This window comes from Balaenoptera musculus, chromosome 3 (assembly GCF_009873245.2).
Source record: "Balaenoptera musculus isolate JJ_BM4_2016_0621 chromosome 3, mBalMus1.pri.v3, whole genome shotgun sequence".
Classification (NCBI taxonomy): domain Eukaryota; kingdom Metazoa; phylum Chordata; class Mammalia; order Artiodactyla; family Balaenopteridae; genus Balaenoptera; species Balaenoptera musculus.
The window spans coordinates 142,113,032-142,137,270 of record NC_045787.1 but is presented as its reverse complement, the minus strand read 5'-3'; the positions used below and the strand labels follow the sequence as shown (position 1 = coordinate 142,137,270).

The window sequence follows — 24,239 nt, the reverse complement described above, 5'->3', positions numbered from 1 at the left end:
AGTTTTTTATCCTCAGCAGTACTGACGTTTTGGGCTGGATAATTGTTATGGGGAGGCTGTCCAATGCACTGTAGGATGTTTACCAGCACGGCTGGCCTCTACCCACTAGATACCAGTGGCAATCCCTCCTCCTGGTTTTGATAATCCAAAACATCTACAGACATTGTCAATGATCCTCTGACGGGGGCGGGGGGGGGCGTGGTGGCAAAATGGCCTGTGATTTGAGAACCACTGTACTAGAAGAATTCTGGAATCTTTTTTGTTCTCTCATTCTATGCTCTGAACTGTGGATCCAACTTCAGCCAAGAGGATGGGTTTTGCATCACTATGGGGTACCTGCCCAGTGAACCATTCCCTACCTCCATCTCAGTACATTGAGTTTAAAACTACCTGAAGCTCTCCAGGTTCAGTCTGCTACAAAACTGCCACTCTCTGGTACTTAAATTTATTATGTAACTGCAAATTGGTATGAAAAAATAGGGTAGATGAAAGTGAAGAGAGATCAGATGTTAAGCCAGCTTTGCTTTAGGCAATTTATAGAGACTCATTTCAAACTGCTGTCCTAGGAGATCGTTTTATCTATTCATTTTCTTTACTAAAGGTACTCTATCAGGAAAATTGTAAAATGGGTTTAAAAAGCATTCTCTATTTGACAGCCCGAGAGAGTCATAATGCTACCTTGGAATCTATTAACAGATTCCAATGAGTGAAACCTGGAGCACTGAAAAGAGATTGACAACTTCCTAGACCCTGTGGTTCACTGGCTTATAAGGGCCATATTTAAAATTTGCATCATTATGAATATCATCTCCTGGGAAAGGAGTGCCTTTGATTAGAGAATAGTCTAAAATCAAATATCAGACCTATGGATATATGGAAAATATCAGTGAGTCAGAAGCTTTCATTGGGTTTGCTCCACATAAAACTCAATGGCAGAGATTATTTATGGCATGCTACTCTTGGAATTAAATTGAAGTTAGAAATATTAAAATGTAAATTCAATAATTATTGGATGGTTAACAATCCCAGATAGCTTAAAAGTATTACTATTTTCTTAGTTCCATCACTATGAACTATTTACCATATCCAACATTATGCACTACTTTATAAACACTATTTATGGCAGATATTAAAATAAGTCCTTGTTTTTTTTTTGTCTATTTTGAAGTGCCTAAATTTGCACTATGGGAAAAAACATATGTAAATATTCTGTTCAGTGCAGAAAGTTATATAACAGGAAGCCACGTGAAGTCACATTTCGGGAGTAAAGATGGCTAGATCTATTGGAACTATTGTCGAAAGCCTCAAAATTGAGATTCTAAATCTTGAATGCAAATAAGAATAATATTTGGAGAATTAAAAAAAATTATGATGCCCAGGCATACCCCAGGACAATCAAATCAGAATTTCTGGGGATGAAACCCAGGCTTCAGTATTTTTTAATGCTTTCCTAGTCATTTAATTGAGCACCCAAAGTTGAGAACCACTGCCTTCAAGAATAAATTGGATTTACAACTGTGTAGGAATTTTTCTTTGGCTATGCCTGACTTAAGCAACATGGTAGCCTCCTGTACTCAAATACTTCAAGGATTTTAAGTAGTATTTGTGCAAGGCATTAAGTAATTATCTGTCACTTAAAAAGAAAGTTATTCTTTTTTTCCCTTCCACTTCTTTTTCTATCCATCTGATGACTTCAAGAACAAAGTCTCAGTTTGTTGCTGGTGGGTCTTTAGCACATGTCTGTACATGCTTATTTCCTTTTTTAAATCAATGAGAATGCAGAGCTCAGGCCTAGAGCCTTTATCTAGTATAACCTAGAATTTAATAACATAGTTTCATTTTTATTTATACTTAAGATTATCTTCCAGCAAGTAATACTAATTTAAGTGATATGAAATTTCCTTTTTTAAAATAAATTTAGATAAAGTAAGTAAATTTAAATAAACATAAAGTAAATAATAGTACATATTATACTCATATATGGAAAAAGTCACGAAGGTGGTTCTCAAATGACTATGGTTTGGGCCACACTAGTGTTAAGGTAAAGGGCATCTAAATGTTGTACCATAAATTGGGCCCTAATTGTGCCTCCATCACTAATTATCTCTTCCCTGGGCTTTGGTTTTCTCATTTGTTAACAAGGCCATGAACCTACAGTGCAGGCATTCTTCTATGAGTTTAAGAAGCAAGGAGGGCTTGCCCTTTGAACTTACCTTGTTGACATCCAGACGCATCTTCTCATTGTTGGCACTGGCAGCCTTTTCAGCTGCTTTCTTTTGGCGTTGAGGTCCCCTCCCAAAAAGATGTAGTTGACCAAAGCATATTCCAGAAGGGCCATGAAAACAAAGACAAAGCACCCCATCAGGTACATGTCAATGGCCTTCACATAAGGGATTTTAGGGAGAGTTTCCCGGAGGTGGGTATTGATAGTGGTCATTGTTAGCACAGTTGTAATGCCTGTAAAAAATGAGACAGAGTAATAATGTTTGTATTTCCCTTCTGCTTTCATCATAGCTGGAAAGGTTAACTGTATTCTCTTACTTGTTTATAGATACTGCAAAATATATACCAGGCACTTATTATATAGCAGCCCTGTGATAGGCCCTGGCGATATGCATAAATCATTAATTTATAGTAAACATTAATCATTTGGGGGGCATTTCTTTTAATTACATTTTTATATTTATAGTTATGTATCTAGTGGGGGGGGCTAGAGATGTGAATTAAATGCTATGATAGACATGTGTGTAAGGTGAAAGTTGAGAATATGGAGAAGATCCTAGTTTAGCCCACGATGTGGCAGGGAAGAGATCAGGAAATACGGTCTTTGGAGCTGAGTCCTGAAGAATGAGTGGGAGTTACCCAGGCAAACAAAACCTGGAAGTCAAAAGTGATAGTAGACCTAAGGGCATTGGTGGTGGAGAGAGTTTTTTTATTTATTTATTTTTTAATAAATTTATTTATTTATTATTTTTTGCTGTGTTTGGTCTTTGTTGCTGTGCACGGGTTTTCTCTAGCTGTGGCGAGCAGGTGCTACTCTGTTGCCGTGTGTGGGCTTCTCGTTGTGGTGGCTTCTCTTGTTGCAGAGCACGGGCTCTAGGCGCACGGGCTTCAGTAGTTGTGCCTCGCGGGCTCTGGAGCGCGGCTCAGTAATTGTGGCCACGGGCTTGTGGGATCTTCCCGGACCAGGGCTCGAACCCGTGTCCCCTGAATTGGCAGGTGGATTCTTAACCACTGCGCCACCAGGGAAGCCCGAGAGAGTTCTTTTAAAGGGGTGCTTTGTGGGGGTGAAAGTACACAGCCCATCAAAAGAATCTCAAGAAACTCAATGTGGGTACATTATAGGATATGATGGGAAGAATGATGAGGAAAGTGGAGATTAAGGGCTGCATAATGGAAAGTTACATACACAGAGCCTAATGCAGAACTTGAACTTAAAATTGAAGGCAATGTGAGGCCACTGACCAGCTTCCAGTAAGGAGGTATCGGGGACAAACTGTGTTTAGGACGATCATGAGGGTAAGCATTCAAGACAGGAAGCAGAATACCAGCTGAGAGTTTTTCAGAATAAGTAAGTGATGAAGGGGAAATAAATTAAAATCACTGTAAAAGTACTGAAATCAATGAATGCATTAAACAGATGATATGAACAACGATTGCAAAAAATATGGAAACTAGAGGTGGAGAGTAACAGAGAAGCAGCTGTCTAGCCTTCATGTTTCTGGGTTGGGAATGTAGGCACATAATGCACAGATAAATAATATAGAAGTATTACAAGACTCTATGGGAAATGCCACACTATGTCAGGTTATTACTATTAGTCCAGCTGAGGGAACATCTCCGACAGTGGGGAGTAGTTTCCCCAAAGCTGTAATTGGAGGGATAGACAGAGATATGCTGGGTAAAAGCACTGGGAGTCCAGAGTCCTGAGTTTGATAAGGTCCAGCTTTGTAGGAAAAGAGTGATGTGAAAACAGAGCTCCGAGGTCAAGATCACACAGATGGGAAGTTGCAGAGTTAAAATTTGAACTGGGATCTCTCTGACTCAGAAACCTGTGTCCTTAAACACTACCCAATAACACAGACCAAAAGTTAATTTTCAATTCTATTTTTTAGGAACATATGTTTTCTGATTTAATTTTTTCTCTCTAATAAGATCATAATTTTTGCCTTGTTTTTCTATATGCTCATGAAACAGATACAGAAAAAATAAATTTGAGCATCCAATTCTGAGCATGGCCAAAAAACTATGGTTATACTTTAGATCTAGGTATTTTATAGTTCTCACATCTTTTCTATATTAGTCATTTTGACGCATTTTCCAATTTTACTTTTCTCTTCATTATTTCATCTAGAGCTTATCTTGGATGACATGAATATTACATGTATATTATAAAACTGACAACCCTGATTTTACTATTTATCTAAATCTCATGTTGAGGTGTTTCTGACCTAGTAATAAACTGCTCACATAAAAGACATTTGAAAATTTTCTTTCAAAAAGTAAATAACTTATGTATTATTCCTGTAATAGGCATCAAATTGATAACAGATTTTCATTTTGGAATAACAGGATATTTACAAATTCCATTCATTACTTTATTCAGCAGCTATTTACTGGACACCATTCACTGTGTGAGACACTACAGATATAATGGAAGCAAAATTAGATATGGACCTTCCTCCAAGGTATCTTCAGTACCATGAGGAAAAAGAACATCACAAACCAAATAAATATAAATTATAACTGTGGTTGGTCTCCAAGGTTGGTCTACAGTATTTTAAGAGAATATATCACAGGGGACTTGACTCAGTCCAGGAGGTAATTAATTCTCCTTCCAACCCTGAACCACCACAATCTAATCTCAACACAGCAGCCAAAGTTATCCCTTTGTATCTGAAATCATGTCACTTCTTTGCTCAGTGTTGCTCTAATTTCATGCAGAATAAAAGTAAAACTTTTATTATGGCCCCTGGACCATTTCATCATCTTTCAGTCCCCTCTCCCTGACATTATCTCTACTCCTGAACTCACTCTGCATCTGCCTTACAGGCCACCTTGCTCACTTGCTTGGCATGTTTCTACCTGAGGGCCTTTTCATCAGCTGGAATATTCTCATCCAGACATTTATGTGACTTGATCTTCTTCAAGTCTTTGTCCATTGGTAATCAATGAAGTCTACCCTGATTATTCTAAACTGTACCCCTAATATACTCACTCCCTTACCTTGCTTATTTCTACTCTACAGGTTTACCATATTATATAATTTGCATGTTAAATGCAAAATAAATTTACTTTTTACCTTTTATTGATAGAACATAACTTCCAGAAGGACACTAGCTTTATCTCCAGTGCCCCAGTAGTTTGACACATAGTAGGTGTTCAAAAAAATTTTGTTGTATGAATAATGACTTTGCTAAGGAATTAATGATTTAATTGAGATATACTGGTGAAGCACTTAACTCAAAATTTAAAGGGATTAGTCAGAACTCAGAATAATAAAGATTGTATAAAAGGTCATAAATTTACTATATCTGGAGTTAGCAACATAAAAATGTTCATGAAATACAATTCATTCTCTTCCTCTGGTGTTATGATGGAAAAACATCATGCATAAGATGTGATGCCATGGATGATTTCCCAATATTCTTACTTGGTTGTCTCCTGCCCTCTGCCATGCTATCCCAAAATCTTAGTTAAGACTTCAGAATTCTTTCTGCTCATTGATTAGTTGCACATTTCATTTCTTTGTTTCTTGTTCAGAATAAAATAAAAAAATTTTAAAAAAAGATGGAAGAGAGCTCTTCCCAGGTAAGGAAACAGATTAAAAACTGAACAATTATCTAGCAATATTACATGAACTATGCTTCAATAAAAATATCAAGGTGATGGGACTAATTTCATTACCGACAGCTATACAGTTAACTAATTTTGACATGAAAGAGTTTTAATTTGTGTTTAACTGATTTAACGCTGAATCAGATCACCCAACGTCTCACAGCCAAATTCTTACAATGTGTGCAGTCCGGTCTCGTCACGCATCGCAAATTCGAGGGTAAGGAAAGTGCAAGCGTGCTCACACGCACACACAGGCACACTCCACAAGCAGTCAGATTGATGCCTACCTAATGCCACTCTTGCAGCTGAAGCATCGTAATTAATCCAGAAGGAGACCCAGGAGAGGATAGTGATCAAGATAGATGGCATGTATGTTTGCAGGATAAAGTAACCAATGTTTCTCTTAAGCTTAAAGCTGAGGGACAACCTGGGATAGGAACCTAGAAAGACAATTTTAAAACATCATCGTTATCAATCAATATTTATAGGATACTTTTCTTTAAAGGCCCATAAACAGTTTGTATATCTTTCCTAAACTCAATTTTAGCTCCTGCTGAAGGGCACTTTCTTCTGCAAAAGTGGTCTGAGAAAACAGGGCTTTTAATTAGCAGGACTTACTCAGTGTTAAATATATTCCACACTCATCAGTAATTAAAAGAATTCCAGCTCTTCCCTGCTCAGCCTCCTACACTGAATCAAAGGTTCTCATTCTCTGCAACTGTGATGACAAGACAATTTGAGACAGTCCCTTTGTTCCCCCTTTAATTGTTTCTCAGCAAGTCTATCCTGTACATTTTTGTATATAAGAGTAAGGCTGCACACTCTGATTATAGGGAAAGAAATCTCTTCACAAGCCCCAGGATGCATTTTAAGGTGAGGATCAGTGGCGAGGCTGCAGTTAGTGCAGCAACTCCCTGAAATTTTGTGACGGTTTCCATGTGTAGGCAGTATTTTTTCTAATTTCATTGCTTCCATCAAAGTTTTAAAAGGATTCCTGACCCACCAAAAGGTGGAGAGTCACTTTTCCTGAGCAATGCTTGTGGGAGATATAACTAAGGATCAGATTCTTGAAGCTGGGTCTTTTGATGGTGGGGACCTGGGGAATTACATTTTAAATGAGATGTGTAACAGAATACAGTCTTATAACCTAAAAGAGTCACATTGATAAATAGTGTGTGTGTGTGTGTGTGTGTGTGTGTGCGGGGGGTGATATTCTTACTAACTGAAAGCCTTGTCTAGCCCTCTTGGGCTGAAGCAAGTATATAAATATTAAAGTAAAAATATTTTAAGTAGAAACTCATTTCCATAGTGTCTCAGGGGTTCAAAGAACCTCAAACCTAGGAAAAGTTTCTGTTGTTTTTTTTGCAAAGCTGGAGGCTATTTTGTATTCTTGCTTGAAGTAGTTTTCAGGGACAGGAAATGCCTGAGTGCTTAGCAGACAATTCAAAATCTACAGTTACTGTATTAGCTATTTCTGTGCTTGGGGAATTCATTTCAATAAGAAAAATATAAAGAGGGATATTCCTGTGGACTTATTATTTTTCTTTTAATGAGTATGGAGCAAATTACCGCATTCCTGGGCTTTTTTGTTAAAAATCTGTGCTGATGAAAACAAGTCTGACCTCAATACTGGAAGAGTAAGAATGGTAAAGGTATCAGGATAATCTCAACATCTGGAAAAGATTTTAGCTACAAAACAGTAGGTAAGGCTACGTAAAGAAAGTCCTACCCTTTGAGAAAAATGTGAAGTCCTCCCACCCTACTGTGTTTAGAGAATTTCACTGTGGTCAGACTTGAGTGAACTATGACTTGGCTGTCCTCAGTATGTTTTAAAGAATTATGATAGTACATGAGAGACATTTGCTTTGCTGGGGGCGCCTTCTTGAAAGTAAATGGATGGGTTCCAAATGGGCTTGTTGGGGAACTGAGCATTTTCAGCAGATCTAAGTCTTCCAGAGTCCCCATCTTTCCCTGGGACCCGATCCTGATATAAGTGAATCCTTTTGGCAAAATATAATAAAGCCCCTTTTCTCTTAACTATTTCCCCTGATACAAACCTGTGGAAAAAACAACCTTCTTGGTGATAAGTTTATAATCTACAATAGAGAACTGTGGAAGTTCAATCTTGGTTACTCCTGTTACTGCGTTATCATCCCCACGCCAGTAAAACTCAATGTCATCAGTTGTATATCCATCTGTAAAGGGAAACACACAAACACATATACAGATACACAAAACAAAAGACAAACAAAATAGAAAAAAATAACTGTTTAGGAAATGAACTGTATAAACGATAATAGCTACAACTAAAGGTTATTATGTGTTAGGTATCACGCCAAGCACCTTAAGTATATTACTATCTTTAATCCTCACAATAATCCCATTGGGGAAGTATAATTAGGCCCACATGAGGCAACAAAGGCTTAGAGAAATTAACAGCTTATATTAAGTCTTGTAACTAGGAAGTGGTATCATTGGGACTCGAACCTAGGTTTATCTGATTATGAATCTCATTCTCTCAAACAGCATCACATTATCACATAACCCTGGATTGTACTCTAAGAGAAGACAAAAGAAGAGAAAAATCATTTAAGTTATCAGTACAGCATTAAACGGTACCAAACCCTCCCTCTGCCAATACAAAATATCTGAATTCCAAAATATTTGGATTTCAAGTCGGAAGAGAAGTGATTATGAAGAAGTGAGTCATTAATTTTTTAACATTCATAGACATGATCTCCAAATTTGATTTTGCAGCATATCTAAATCCCCAAAAAATGCCCTAAAAATTCAAAACACATAATTTCCAGCAGTTTAAGGAGTAAGTACAAATGTAGGAGTGTACACCAACAATGCACAGTGCATTTACGGGGTCTGGCTCCATTCATCCAACAATTACTTATTGAGCACCTACTATGCTTGTCAGTGCAGTTGCTGGGGATAGGACTCTACACAATAAAAAACACGACCTCTGTTATAATGATCCTTTCAATCCATGGAGTAGAGTGGGACAAACACACGTATTCTAATTAGTAAGCACACATATAACTGCAGTGAATAAACACATTTATATTGCAAACAATGCTGTACAGGGAAGCATGCAATGAAATCCAGTGAACACCAAGATTTTACAAACTCACCCATCCCCCACAAATCCCCCCAAAAGCATTCGTTATATTTGTATATCACATTTATCTCTTCAAAGAACATTTGCACCCAGATAGCTGAATTTTTACGAGTCTAGGAGGTAGGCAGCACAGAGAGTCTCCCCCAATCTCAAAAGCAATAAAACAAATGAGAAAACTGCTTAAGTTTCTGTCTTTTGACATGTAACTAGTTAGTGTAACACTGAGGATTTGAACGTCAATTCTTTGATTCTTAGCTCTTGTGATTTCCAAAAAACCACATTTCTTCCAAAGAGAGAAAGTCAAATCTCCAAAAAAGTGGAAGCAAATTATTTTTCAAAGAACTACAATACCCTCAATTTGAGAATCTATATCAACCATAGCATAGCTCAGGCATTGTCTTAACTTTTCTAGAAATCTGAAGTCCTCTTTATTCAAAAGAGTAGCCATCTTTATCTGATAATAGATATAGAGTTTTTTTTGGAAGAGTTTTTGAGAACTTGAACTTGCGGTTCCCTAACGATAGGCTTTTGGATAATAGCTAATGATTTTCAAAAGGGTTATTTACTTGCAAACATCATAAATTGTAATAAGATGGTGGAGTTTAAATAGATTATACACCACCAACATTTTTATTAGCATGATCTCATTTAGAGCCTTTGTTTTGTTAGAGAATGTCTTTCTTCATATAAAACTTAGATTTAAAAGTAAATTACTCTTGGCTTTAAAGGAAACCCCAGGTATTAAGTGAAGGACACAGCAAGCTGATTCTCAGATAAGCGCTCTCACTCCTTATAAATCTACTCCATTAATATTCACTACCTAAACCTAAGAACTCAGGTGTCTGTCCCAAAGTATAACTGCTCTTTTTCTAAGATGGCAACTTTCTTAATGTGGCCATGGGAACTCTCACAGTCCAGAACTTCAACTCAAATTGAGTCCCATTTGTCATTGGTTATCTGTACACATCTCTCAGTTATGAAATCGTTTAGAGTCAATGACAACCCCACTTTTCATAAAACAGTTTAAAATAACAAACGCGGGTCAACTTACTCCTAGAATCAAGCTAGATATTTAGAAATGTATTGTAAAATTGAATCTGTGTATAAACAAAAAAAGGTATGTATGAAACAAGGAGGCAACAGTTTTCTAGAACGCAGCCATCTTCGAAAGAAGAGAACGAGAGAAAAGTCAACTCACTACTGCCAATAGAGGACTAAGTATAAACTAGTGAAGAGTGTGTTTCTGGTCCTCCAGCTTCCTTTCCTCAGTATTTAGCTTCTTTTGTTCATCACTACAAATCTTGTAATAGAAGCTCTCTGTAGGCAGAGGCATGGGAATATCAATGGCATTTCAATACAGCTGTAGAGGAGATGTTTAATGGGTATTTAATAGGTAGAATCATTATAATAAAATACAGACTTTTGTCAAAAAGCCAGATATTTGACACAGTGCTTGCTAGACAATACCTGGCAGAGAATAGGTACTTGGGATAAATTATTGAATTAATACAACAATTATTTAATACACATGTGGATTTGGACAATGGTTGTTTATCCAGATGCTTGGCAATGCGAAGGTATTCATCATGTTAATATCTCTGCCTCTTGCTCCTAGCACAGTACCTGGCACATAGTTGGCATTAAATAAATATCTTCTGAGTGAATTCAAAAAAATTCACCCAATGATAACATAACCCTTGAGAATAATCCAAAAATCCTTCATTATATATTTTTCCTTATGTATTAGTTGGGCAAGTTACCTAACCTCTCTGTCCTCCATTTTCTCATCTAAAAATTGGGATAATAATAGTAATAGCTACTTCACAGAGCAGTTATGCCAGAAAAAGAAGTTGTTCCTTGTAAAATACTTTAGAAAACTAACTGGTAGATCGTGCTCAAAAAGGTTAGCTAATACTTTCTTTTTAAATAAGAATTTTTTACCATTGCAACAAAAAGAATAAAACACCTAGGAATAAACCTACCTAAGGAGACAAAAGACCTGTATGCAGAAAACTATAAAACACTGATGAAAGAAATTAAAGATGATACAAATAGATGGAGAGATATACTATGTTCTTGGACTGGAAGAATCAACATTGTGAAGATGACTCTACTACCCAAAGCAATCTACAGATTCAATGCAATCCCTATCAAACTACCAATGGCATTTTTTACAGAACTAGAAAAAAAAAATCTTAAAATTTGTATGGAGACACAAAAGACCCTGAATAGCCAAAGCAGTCTTGAGAAAGAAAAATGGAGCTGGAGGAATCAGGTGCCCAGACTTCAGACTATACTACAAAGCTACAGTCATCAAGACAGTATGGTACTGGCATAAAAACAGAAATATAGATCAATGGAACAGGATAGAAAGCCCAGAGATAAACCCACACACAAATGGTCACCTTATCTTTGACAAAGGAGGCAAGAATATACAATGGAGAAAAGACAGCCTCTTCAATAAGTGGTGCTGGGAAAACTGGACAGCTACATGTAAAGGAATGAAATTAGAACACTCCCTAACACCATACACAAAAATAAACTCCAAATGGATTAAAGACCTAAATGTAAGGCCAGACACTATCAAACTCTTAGAGGAAAATATAGGCAGAACACTCTATGACATAAATCACAGCAAGATCCTTTTTGACCCACCGTCTAGAGAAATGGAAATAAAAACAAAAATAAACAAATGGGACCTAATGAAACTTAAAAGCTTTTGCACAGCAAAGGACACCATAAACAAGACAAAAAGACAACCCTCAGAATGGGAGAAAATATTTGCAAATAAAGCAACTGACAAAGGACTAATCTCCAAAATTTACAAGGAGCTCATGCAGCTCAATAGCAAAAACACAAACAACCCAATCCAACAATGGGCAGAAGACCTAAATAGACATTTCTCCAAAGAAGATAAAGCAACAAAGATTGCCAACAAACACGTGAAAGAATGCTCAACATCATTAATCATTAGAGAAATGCAGATCAAAACTACAATGAGATATCATCTTACACCAGTCAGAACGGCCATCATCAAAAAACCTACAAACAATAAATGCTGGAGAGGGTGTGGAGAAAAGGGAACCCTCTTGCACTGTTGGTGGGAATGTAAATTGATACAGCCACTATGGAGAATAGTATGGAGGTTCCTTAAAAAATTAAAAATAGAACAAGCATACGACCCAGCAATCCCACTACTGGGCCTATACCCTGAGAAAACCATAATTCAAAAAGACACATGTATACCAATGTTCATTGCAGCACTATTCACAATAGCCAGGACATGGAAACAACCTAAATGTCCATCGACAGATGAATAGATAAAGAAGATGTGGTACATATATGTAATGGAATATTACTCAGCCATAAAAAAATGAAATGGGGTCATTTGTAGAGATGTGGATGGACCTAGAGTCTGTCATACAGAGTGAAGTAAGTCAGAAAGGGAAAAACAAATATAGTATGTTAATGCATATATGTGGAATCTAGAAAAATGGTACAGATGAACCTTATTTGCAGGGCAGGAATAGAAAGGCAGACGTAGAGAACGGACATGTGGACATGGGGTGGGGGGGGTGGAAGGGGAGGGTGGGATGAATTGGGAGATTAGGTTTCACATAAATACACTACCGTGTGTTAAATAGATAGCTGTTGGGAACCTGCTGTACCGGGAGGTCAGCTGGGTGCCTTGTGATGGCCTAGTTGGGTGGGATGGGGGTGAGGGAGGGAGGTCCAAGAGGGAGGGGATGTGGGGATATGTGTATGCATATGGCTGATTCACTTCGCTGTGCAGCAGAAACTAACACAACATTGCAAAGCAATTATACTCCAATTTAATAAAAAAACACACTTGAAGGTTATTTTGATGTCTATGATTGTGGAATCTGACACAATGGAGCAGGATATTGTATATGCTCCTTGGCTACTGCTGGTTTTAAAAACCTCAGTCTTCTTGACTTCATTTTGGGTTAACCAAGGATAGAATGTTGCAAATGGAAAGCAAGTATATACTCTTGCAACATCGATTTCTGTAGATGAAAGACCAACAATCCATAACAGTGCCAGGGTGGTCAAGTTCAAAAGCCAGCTCAATATACTGTGTAGGATTAGCTGAAAGCAGACCTAGTTTTCTTCTTTTCTTTGAATTTTCTCTCAAGGAATATTTAGCCGTCTCTCAATGTAATTAAAAAATAAAACATATGCAAATACATATGACCTGACTTTACATCTTTCATAATAATAATGAGTAAAAAATAATTAGATATCTTTTAAAAGGTATCAGAAGGAGGAGATGCACTGAAGCTCCTCATTAATGTCTTGCAAAATAAATTCATCTTTTATATTTTATTCATGGGATTCCAGAAACTGAGTGATTAAATTATATTGTATTGTTATCATTAAAAACATAACCCACATCAATTCAATTGGCCTATGAATAAACCAAAACACAAATTTTTTGGAATTTACCTGGAGGAATTAAAACTGCATGAAATATTACAAAACCCTGATCAGGAAGGATAAATATGTAAATTTATAAATCTGTATAAGACACAAATGATAGATATTGGTAAATACATGTACTACATGAGATCTAAGGAGCAAAAATGCCATTTTAAAAACATTTACATAATAACTGAACAGGTTCTCACAACTGTTACATATCTTATTACATAACATGGCATTTAAACAAGTTTTTTTCTTACTTTAGTGATAGTTTACATGTTTGTTTTGTTATCTACTAAGTAAATGTTACATTTTAGAAGGATATTACTATGCAAAAAATATGAACCTGTACCAAGATATTAAACAGGGGAGGTCAATGAGAACATTTAGAAGAATTAACTGAATTATCAATGCTACCATATTTTTTCCTAGTGGAAAATTAAAGTGACTTGTTATTCTCCTGTTACTTATTTACACTTTGCTCCTCAATTGGACTGTTAAATGTTCTCTGGTAGTTATCCATTTTCTGTCTCCCATTGTATCAACACAGCAATAGTAACATAGTATAACTGACCTTTAAACAACATGGTTTGAACTGCATGGGCCCACTTATACAAGGATTTTTTTCAATAGGAAATACTACAGTACTACACGATCCACGGTTGGTTGAATCCATGGATGTGGAACTGTGGATGCAGAAGAACGTGGATATGGAGAGCTGACTATAAATTAGAAGGGGATTTTCGACTGTGTTGATGGTTGGGCCCCTAACAGCTACATTGTTCAATGGTCAACTGTACTGCCATTTACAATAAGAACAAGAATGTAAACATTTTTTTCATGACTAACTCAGTGACCACGATTAGAAGCCTCCACAATCAGAATGGACTCCACTCCATGAATAGGCCTGTATGTAAGTGCAAAGGTGCAAGACTGAGTACAGTCAATGCCAATTAAAGTTACAGGGATTTTTCAAGAGGGAGAGAGAGAAACTCACTTGTCAGCCATGACTCTTTAAATTCAGCAATGAAAGTGTTCCAAAGACACTCTGAGTGATTGCTCTGACTCCTGAATTGTGTCTTATTCTTCACTCTGCTCTTTAGACACATATGTTCTGCTGTCAAATCATTTCTAGGCCTCGAGCAGCCCCAAATAATTGGCCTAGGATGGGTCAGACTTGATTACCTAGTGGTATCTTAGTGAGGACACCATCAAGTCATGGCCCAGAATTCGTCCCACATCAAAGATAATCTATCTTTTTGTGCTATTACTGTTTTCAAATTCAAATTGTATGATGTAAGAGAACAGGAAATTGATCATAATCAAGCAAATGTTAGATATTGTACCTTAAAGATCATTTCTTTATTTGGATTTCAATGCAAAACTTAGTATGTATTGTCTCTGTATGGGAGCAGGGCGAACTGGTAGCCCTTTCTGCCAGTTTAGCTCCGTGAAGTGTTTCTTATGATTTCTTGTGATTGGAGAGCTGAAGCAATTAAAATAATGGTCCAGGTAAGAGAAACCAACTGAAAAAAATAATAATAGGCAAAAAAGAGCCACAACAACCACAACAGTAGCTATGGTTTACAAAGCCCTTCTGTGTCAGGCACTGCCTTAAACTCTATATGGTTTTGTCTTGAAAGGAGAACTAGACTGGGTTATGGCTACCAGGATTCCTCTCCTCCACCCAATCCTGCTTTTTCCATATGCATGAGCCCTAAATCCTGAAGTAATATAGAAAAGTAAGAGAACTTTTAGCTGAAAAAAAAAAAAAAAATAGGCTGGTGCTTCTCAAATTTAATAGGCACAGAAATCACCCGGAAATCTTGTTAAAATGCAAACACTGATTAAGTAGGTAGAGCCAAAGATTCTGTATTTTTAATAACCTCCCAGGTAGGAAGGATGCTGTTTGTCCATGTACCATCCTTTGGAGATCAAGTGATCAGGAGATTATATAGAGCAAAAGTCATCTGACTTGCCATGGGAGTCAGGAAAGGCATGTTTGGTATCTATCCTGACCCAGAGAAGAAGAATGTTTCTTCAGAATAAAGGTTTTATGGCTCCAAAATTAAAATATCTTCTCCCAGTTCCGCCTCTCTTATAAGGAACAAGAGGAGATGTTTCTGATGCTGCCAGTATCCAGGGGTCTGGTTTTCTTTAATCATCTATGACCTATGCTCACCAATAAAGCAATAATAGAAGAGAAAAGGGAGATGGGGCTACCTCTAAAAGTTTTCTGCAAATTTGTATTCAAGTTTTATTTGAATATTTAATGATATTCGGACTAAGAAGATTCCACTCCAGAATCAGATCTCTGCATCTTTTATTTATTTTCCTCAATAGACTAATCAACAACCTTTTAGGTTTCCCCCCTTCCTCTAATCTACACTAAACATGCTGCTATTATTACTTTGTTTACAAACAGGTTGATAATGCTACTTCCATGCCTTAAAAAAAAAAAAAAATATGGAGAAGTTTTTAATGGCCTTCCCAGTAGATTCAGAATTAAATGCAAATTCTTTGGTCAGGCATTCAAAACTATGTTGCAGCCCCATCTTCTGTTATACTTCTTCCTGTTTTAAAGCTTCTATCTTCTGCCCACAGTCTTTAGTAACCCTTTGACCTCCAGGCCTTGGTTCAAATTATTTAAGTTACTTGAAATAGTTTTACCTCTCACATCACATTTCTGTACACTTTCAGGCCTCGTCTCAGCTTTCACCTTTCCCAAGACACTTCTCATCTTCCTTCAGTGGGGATCCTTTTCTTTCCTACCCTGAGGTTTCCACAGCACTGTGCTGGAATCCCTGCTCATCGACTAGTTTTGCAATAGAGGATTTGTGGAAGTGTTGGTCTCAGCCACTAGAATACGCTGGAGGCTGAAGAACCATGTCTGATAACTTCTCTGTAGCCCCTCTCCTCCTTAATATAGGTAAGACCTTAATATAGGTCTTACCAAGGGTGGCACTTGTACAAGCTTGCTGAACTGAACGGTCAACATGCTACCCATTAGCTGTGGTTCATCAGATCCCTGCTCCCTTTGAGTGCAGTGAACAGATGCCATTTCATGAATTGCAAGGTGGTAGAATTGCAAACCTGAACATTACTTATGTCTTGGGATGTGTTATTCCCATGCACCAGCCTCAAACTCATTAAAAAAGGCAGTGCTATTGGTACCACTCCATAAAAGGGAGCTACCAAGTTAAAGCAAAGGCCCTGTGTTGAAAAAAACTTCCTGACATTGCTGATTTATTTGTTTAACATCTTTATTGGAGTATAATTGCTTTACAATGGTGTGTTAGTTTCTGCTGTATAACAAAATGAATCAGCTATACATATACAAATATCCCCATATCCCCTCCCTCTTGCATCTCCCTCCCACCCTCCATGTCCCACCCTTCTAGGTGGTCACAAAGCACCGAGCTGATCTCCCTATGCTATGCGGCTGTTTCCAGCTAGCTGTCTATTTTACATTTGGTAGTACATATATGTCCATGCCACTCTCTCACTTCGTCCCAGCTTACCCTTCTCCATCCCCGTGTCCTCAAGTCTATTCTCTATGTCTGTGTCTTTATTCCTGTCCTATTCCTTTTTAGATTCCATATATATATGTGTTAGCATATGGTATTTGTTTTTCTCTTTCTGATTTACTTCACTCTGTATAACAGACTCTAGGTCCATCCACCTCACTGCAAATAACTCAATTTTGTTTCCTTTTATGGCGAGTAATATTCCATTGTATGTATGTGCCACATCTTCTTTATCCATTCATCTGTCAATGGACACTTAGGTTGCTTCTATGACCTGGCTATTGTAAATAGAGCTGCAGTGAACATTGTGGTACATGTCTCTTTTTGAATTATGGCTTTCTCAGGGTATATGCCCAGTTGTGGGATTGCTGGGTCGTATGGTAGTTCTGTTTTTAGTTTTTTAAGGAACCTCCATACTGTTCTCCATAGTGGCTGTATCAATTTACATTCCCACCAACAGTGCAAGAGGGTTCCCTTTTCTCCACACCCTCTCCAGCATTTATTGTTTGTAGATTTTTTGGTGATGGCCATTCTAACTGGTGTGAGGTGATACCTCATTGTAGTTTTGATCTGCATTCCTCTGATGATTAGTGATGTTGAGCATCCTTTGATGTGTTTGTTGGCAATCAGTATATCTTCTTTGGAGAAATGTCTATTTAGGTCTTCTGCCCATTTTTGGATTGGGTTGTTTGTTTTCTTGATATTGAACTGTATGAGCTACTTGTACATTTGGAGATTAATCCTTTGTCAGTTGCTTCGTTTGCAAATATTTTCTCCCATTCTGAAGGTTGTCTTTTTCTCTTGTTTATGGTTTCCTTTGCTGTGCAAAAGCTTTTAAGTTTCATTAGGTCCCATTTGTTTATTTTTGTTTTTATTTCCATTTCTCTAGGAGGTGATTTGAAAAGGATCTTGCTGTGATTTATGTCATAGAGTGTTCTGCCTATGTTATCTTCTAAGAGTTTTATAGTGCCTGCCGTTACATTTAGGTCTTTAATCCATTTTGAGTTTATTTTTGTGTATGGTGTTAGGGAGTGTTCTAATTTCATTCTTTTACATGCAGCTGTCCAGTTTTCCCAGCACCACTTATTGAAGAGGCTGCCTTTTCTCCATTGTATATTCTTGCCTCCTTTATCAAAGATAAGGTGATCATATGTGCATGGGTTTATCTCTGGGCTTTCTATTCTGTTCCATTGATCTATATTTCTATTTTTGTGCCAGAACCATACTGTCTTGATGACTGTAGCTTTGTAGTATAGTCTGAAGTCAGAGAGCCTGATTCCTCCAGCTCCATTTTTCTTTCTCAAGATTGCTTTGGCTATTTGGGGTCTTTTGTGTTTCCATATAAATTGCGAAATTTTTTGTTCTAGTTCTGTGAAAAATGCCACTGGTACTTTCATAGGGATTGTGTTGAATATGTAGATTGTTTTGGGTAGTATAGTCATTTTTACAATATTGATTCTTCCAATCCAAGATGATGGTATATCTCTCCATCTGTTTGTATCATCTTTAATTTCTTTCATCAGTGTCTTATAGTTTTCTGCATACAGGTCTTTTGTCTCCTTAGGTAGGTTTATTCCTAGGTATTTTATTCTTTTTGTTGCAGTGGAGAATGGGATTGTTTCCTTAATTTCTCTTTCTGATTGTTCGTTGTAAGTGTATAGGAATGCAAGAGATTTCTGTGCATTAATTTTGTATCCTGCTACTTTACCGTATTCATTGATTAGCTCTAGCAGTTTTCTGGTGGCATCCTTAGGATTCTCTATGTATAGTATCATGTTATCGGTAAATACTGACAGATTTACTTCTTCTTTTATGATTTGGATTCCTTTTAGTTCTTTTTCTTTTCTGATTGCTGTGGCTAAAACTCCAAAACTATGTTGAATAATAGTGGTGAGTGTGGGCAACCTTGTCTTGCTCCTGATCTTAGTGGAAATGGTTTCAGTTTTTCACCATTGAGAACGATGTTGGCTGTGGGTCTGTCATATATGGCCTTTATTATGTTGAGGTAAGTTCCCTCTATGCCTACTTTCTGGAGGGTTTTTATCATAAATGGGTCAACACCCATTTTTTCAAAAGCTTTTTCTGCATCTATTAAGATTATCATATGGTTTTTATCCTTCAATTTGTTAATATGGCATATCACATTGATTGATTTGCATATATTGAAGAATCCTTGCATTCCTGGGATAAATCCCACTTGATCATTGTGTATGCTCCTTTTAATGTGCTGTTGGATTCTGTTTGCTGGTATTTTGTTGAGGATTTTTGCATCTATGTTCATGAGTGATATTAGCCTGTAGTTTTCGTTGTTTGTGACATCTTTGTCTTGTTTTGGTATCAGGGTGATGGTGGCCTCGTAGAATGAGTTTGCGAGTGTTCCTCTCTCTACTATATTTCGGAAGAGTTTGAGAAGGATAGATGTTAGCTCTTCTCTAAATGTTTGATAGCATTCTCCTGTGAAGCATCTGCTCTTGAGCTTTTGTTTGTTGGAAGATTATTAATCACAGTTCAATTTCAGTGCTTGTGATTGGTCCGTTATATTTCTATTTCTTCCTGCTTCAGTCTCGGAAGGTTGTGCTTTTCTAAGAATTTGTCGTTTTTTCCAGGTTGTCCATTTTATTGGCATAGAGTTGTTTTTAGTAATCTCCATGATCCTTTGTATTTCTGCAGTGTCAGTTGTTACTTCTTTTTCATTCCTAATTTTATTGATTTGAGTCCTCACCCTCTTTCTCTTAATGAGTCTGGCTAATGTTTTATCAATTTTATCTTCTCAAGACCAGCTTTAGTTTTATTGATCTTTGCTATTGTTTTCTTTGTTTCTATTTCATTTATTTCTGCTCTGATCTTTATGATTTCTTTCCTTCTATGAACTTTGGGTTTTTTTGTTCTTCTTTGTGTAGTTCCTTTAGTGTAAGGTCAGGTTGTTTATTGAGATGTTTCTTTTTCTTGAGGTAGGCTTGTATTGCTATCCACCCCCTCTTAGAACTGCTTTGCTGCATCCCATAGGTTGTGGGTCAATTGTGTTTCATTGTCACTTGTTTCTACATATTTTTTGATTCCTCTTTGACTTCTTCAGTGATCTTTGGTTGTTTAGTAGTGTATTATTTAGCTTCCATGTGTTTGTATTTTTTACAGTTTTTTTTCTGTAATTGATATCTAGTCTTATAGCATTGTGTTCGGACAAGATACTTGTTACAATATCAATTTTCTTAACTTTAGCAAAGCTTGATTTGTGATGCATGTTATGATCTATCCTGGAGAATGTTCCATGAGCACTTGAGAAGAAAATGTATTCTGTTGTTTTGGGATGGAATGTCCTATAAATATCAAGTAAGTCCATCTTGTTTAATGTGTCATTTAAAGCTTGCTTTTCCTTATGTATTTTCATTTTGGATGATCTGTCCATTGGTGAGAGTGGGGTGTTCAAAGTCCCCTACTATGATTGTGTTACTGTCAATTTCCCTGTTTATGGCTGTTAGCATTTGCCTTATGTATTGAAGTACTCCTATGTTTGGTGCATAAATATTTATAATTGTTATATTTTCTTCTTGGAATGATCCCTTGATCATTATGTAGTGTCCTTCTTTGTCTCTTGTAATAGTCTTTATTTTAAGCTCTATTTTGTCTGATATGAGAATTGCTACTCTAGCCTTCTTTTGATTTCCCTTTGCATGGAATATTTTTCCATCCACTCACTTTCAGTCTGTATGTGTCCCTAGGTCTGAAGTGGGTCTCTTGTAGACAGCATATATACAGGTCTGTGTTTGTATCCATTCAGCCAGTCTATGTCTTTGGTTGGAGCATTTAATCCATTTACCTTTAAGGTAGTTATGACATGTATATTCCTATTACCATTTTCTTAATGTTTTGGGTTTGTTATTATAGGTCTTTTCCTTCTCTTGTGTTTCCTGCCTAGAGAACTTCTTTTAACATTTGTTGTAAAGCTGGTTTGGTGGTGCTGATTCTCTTAGCTTTTGCTTGTCTGTAAGGTTGTCCGTTGAATCTGAATGAGATCCTTCTGGGTTGACTAAGGTTGTTTGTAGGTTTTCCCCTTTCATTACTTTAACTATGTCCTGCCACTCCCTTCTGGCTGGCAGAGTTTCTGCTGAAAGATCAGCTGTTAACCTTATGGGGATTTCCTTGTATATTATTGGTTGCTTTTCCCTTGTTGCTTTTAATATTTTTTCTTTGTATTTAATTTTTGATAGTCTGGATAATATGTGTCTTGGCATGTTTCCTCTTGGATTTATCCTGTATGGGACTCTCTGCGCTTCCTGGACTTGATTGACTATTTCCTTTCCCATATTAGGGAAGTTTTCAACTATAATCTCTTCAAATATTTTCTCAGTCCCTTTCTTTTTCTCTTCGTCTTCTAGGACCCCTATAATTAATATTATGGTGCACACTTAATGTTGTCCCAGAGGTATCTGAGACTGTCCTCAATTCTTTTCATTCATTTTTCTTTATTCTGCCCTGTGGTAGTTATTTCCATTATTTTATCTTCCAGGTCACTTACCCGTTCTTCTGCCTCAGTTATTCTGGTATTGATTCGATCTAGAGAATTTTGCAGTTATTGTGTTGTTGATCATTGTTTGTTTGCTGTTTAGTTCTTCTAGGTCCTGTTTAACGTTTCTTGTATTTTCTCCATTCTAAGATTTGGACCCATCTTTACTATCATTACTCTGAATTCTTTTTCAGGTAGACTACCTATTTCCTCTTCATTTGTTTGGTCTGGTGGGTTTTTACCTTGCTCCTTCATCTGCTGAGTATTTCTCTGTTTTCTCATTTTGCTTAACTTATTGTGTTTTGCGTTCTCCTTTTCGCAGGCTACAGGTTCGTAGTTCTGTGTTTTTGGTGTCCGTCCCAGTGGGTAAGGTTGGTTCAGTGCGTTGTATAGGCTTCCTGGTGAGGGACTGTTCCTGTGTTCTGGTGGATATGGATGGATTTGTCTTTCTGGTGGGCAGCACCATGCCTGGTGGTGTGTTTTGGGGTGTCTGTAAACTTATTATGATTTTAGGCTGCCTCTCTGCTAACGGGTGGGGTTATGTTCTTGTCTTGCTAGTTGTTTGGCATGGGGTGTCCAGCTCTGGAGCTTGCTGGTCATTGAGTGGAACTAGGTCTTAACATTGAGATGGAGATCTCTGGGAGAGTTCTCACTGATTGATATTATGTGGGGCCGGGAGGTCTCTGGTACACCAATGTCCTGAACTCGGCTCTTCCACCTCAGAGGCTCAGACCTGAAACCCAGCCGGAGTACCAAAACCCTGTCAGCCACGTGGCTCTATAACTCTACCAGTGCAGTTTTTGCTTTGATAATTCCTATTCACATGGAAAATGAGTTATGTCCGAAAGGATTCCACTGGAGGTGCCACTCGCACAAGTCACCGGTCTCAAGTGGTGCACTTTGGCAGGAATATCATGCAAGTGATGCTGTGTTCTTCCTACTGCATCATATCAGGGGTGTACAATTTCAATGTGTTGCATTCCTTGTGATGTTAACTTTGTTTACTTGATTCATTTGATGAAGTGGTCTCTGCCAGATATCTTAGCACTCAGAATCTAAGATCCGGTTGCTAAGTGGGCTCCTTGCTTTGGGATGTTGCCATCCCCAGTCCCTCTCACTGGTGAAACCTGAGATGATGGTGGCTTGGATGAGGTTGGCAGAGGTGGTAAGAAGTGGGGGTTCTGGGGAATTCTCTGACGGTCCAGTGGTTAAGACTCTGAGCTTTCAGTCCTGAGGGTGCAGGTTTGATCCCTGGTCGGGGAACTGGAGGCTCTTGGGAAGAACCTGCTTCTAATCTCATTCACGTTGGCAAAATACAGTTTCTTGTGGCTACAGCTCTGAGGTCCTGTTTCCTGGCTGCTGGGAGCTAGGAGCTCCTCTCTGTTCCTACAGGCTGCCTGGACTCCTTTTTGTGTCTGCTGATTTACTTTTGTGTCTGCTGTATATACTGCCATTCTTCAGTGAAGAAAAATATCCTTGGAGTGGCCATGGCCCTCTGGTAATGACCTTCTCTGGGCTGATAGATTTTGGAAACCAATTTGCCAAAATAGCCCCCAGAAGCAGCCAGTACCTATTGCTCAAATGGAATAATGTGACCTGGTGAAAAGGGGGTATGGTCACATGGAAGAGTTTGTTAACTCAAGAGTGATAATGGAAGATGTTTAAGTTAACAAGGCCAATTGAATGGCCTAGTAGACATGCACAGCTGTGTAATAAAATGCCGTCAACTGTTACACCAGCCCGTCTGCTTTCTAATAAGGGGTGGAAGAGGATGTGAAGGTCTATTTTACTGAATGTGGAAATGGTCAGAACCTCTCCACCTTAACCTATTCTTCCATGCATCTTCACTGTGATAGAAGGTCAGCTGAGGACTTGTACATTTAAGGATGTCAGGCAGGATGTGCCTACAGAGGAATTTTTGGTCTAAAAGAGTGGCTGACCTGTGATATGAACTGTTAGTATGTATCTTGACTAATAAGAAAAAAGTTAATACTGCCCTGAAACTCCAGATATGGGACCCTTTCCTCTGTGCTTGCATAATCTCTTCTGTTAGTACTCAGTCTATTTAATTTAAATTATCTGTTAAGGAATCTATCTCCTATACTCAATTGCAGGTTCTTATTTAAACAGAGAGCATACATTTTTCAAACCTGTAACCATGGCTTGGAGTGGAAAGGTGGTAAATACCAGGTATTTAGTACATCTGTTGAGATGGAATAGAATTGTGTTCAGCGAGAGGGCTTATGTGAACAGCACGAAGGAGGCCTTTGGGGTTGATGGCACACATGCTCCTCGGGCAGACATATACCCATAAACATGGCATTGCTGTTTTGTTCACAGGGAGTCAGGAAGAATCCTCTGAGCTTATCTAATGTACAAGATTTTTAAAATCACTACTAGATGACATTTTAAAAGCATTTCCTGTGTGAAGCCACGTGCTTCACAAGCATTATCTCATTTAATCCCTTTGAGGTAGAAACTATTATTATCCCCATTTTACAGATGAAGGAGCTACAATTTAAAGAGGGTAAGTGACTTGCTCAAATGCCAGAAATGAGATTTGAACTAAATTCTCTTTATACTGGAGTCCAGTTCCTATTACTGTATTTACCACCTCACAATATTATTAATGTCATTATTTTTAAATTATTCTAAAATACTATGGAAATATGTCTGTAATTATTCCTCTCACTGTATCCACACTCCTTTGCAATATAATGTTGCAGCTCCTTTCAAGAAGAGGTAAAATATCTCCCCATACCTTGAATCCGAGCTGCCCTTGCCACTTGTTTTAATCAAA

At 37.6% G+C, this 24,239-nt stretch overlaps 1 protein-coding gene across 1 annotated transcript in view; it reads right to left on the bottom strand.

Moving 5' to 3' along the window:
* Positions 1 to 24,239, bottom strand: part of GABRB2 (gamma-aminobutyric acid type A receptor subunit beta2) — a 294,699-nt gene that overhangs the window by 56,198 nt on the left and 214,262 nt on the right. Inside the window, 4 exon segments of the mRNA XM_036848457.1 lie at positions 2,214 to 2,302; positions 2,305 to 2,457; positions 6,126 to 6,278; positions 7,896 to 8,033. Coding sequence (XP_036704352.1) covers positions 2,214 to 2,302; positions 2,305 to 2,457; positions 6,126 to 6,278; positions 7,896 to 8,033 — 533 coding nt within the window.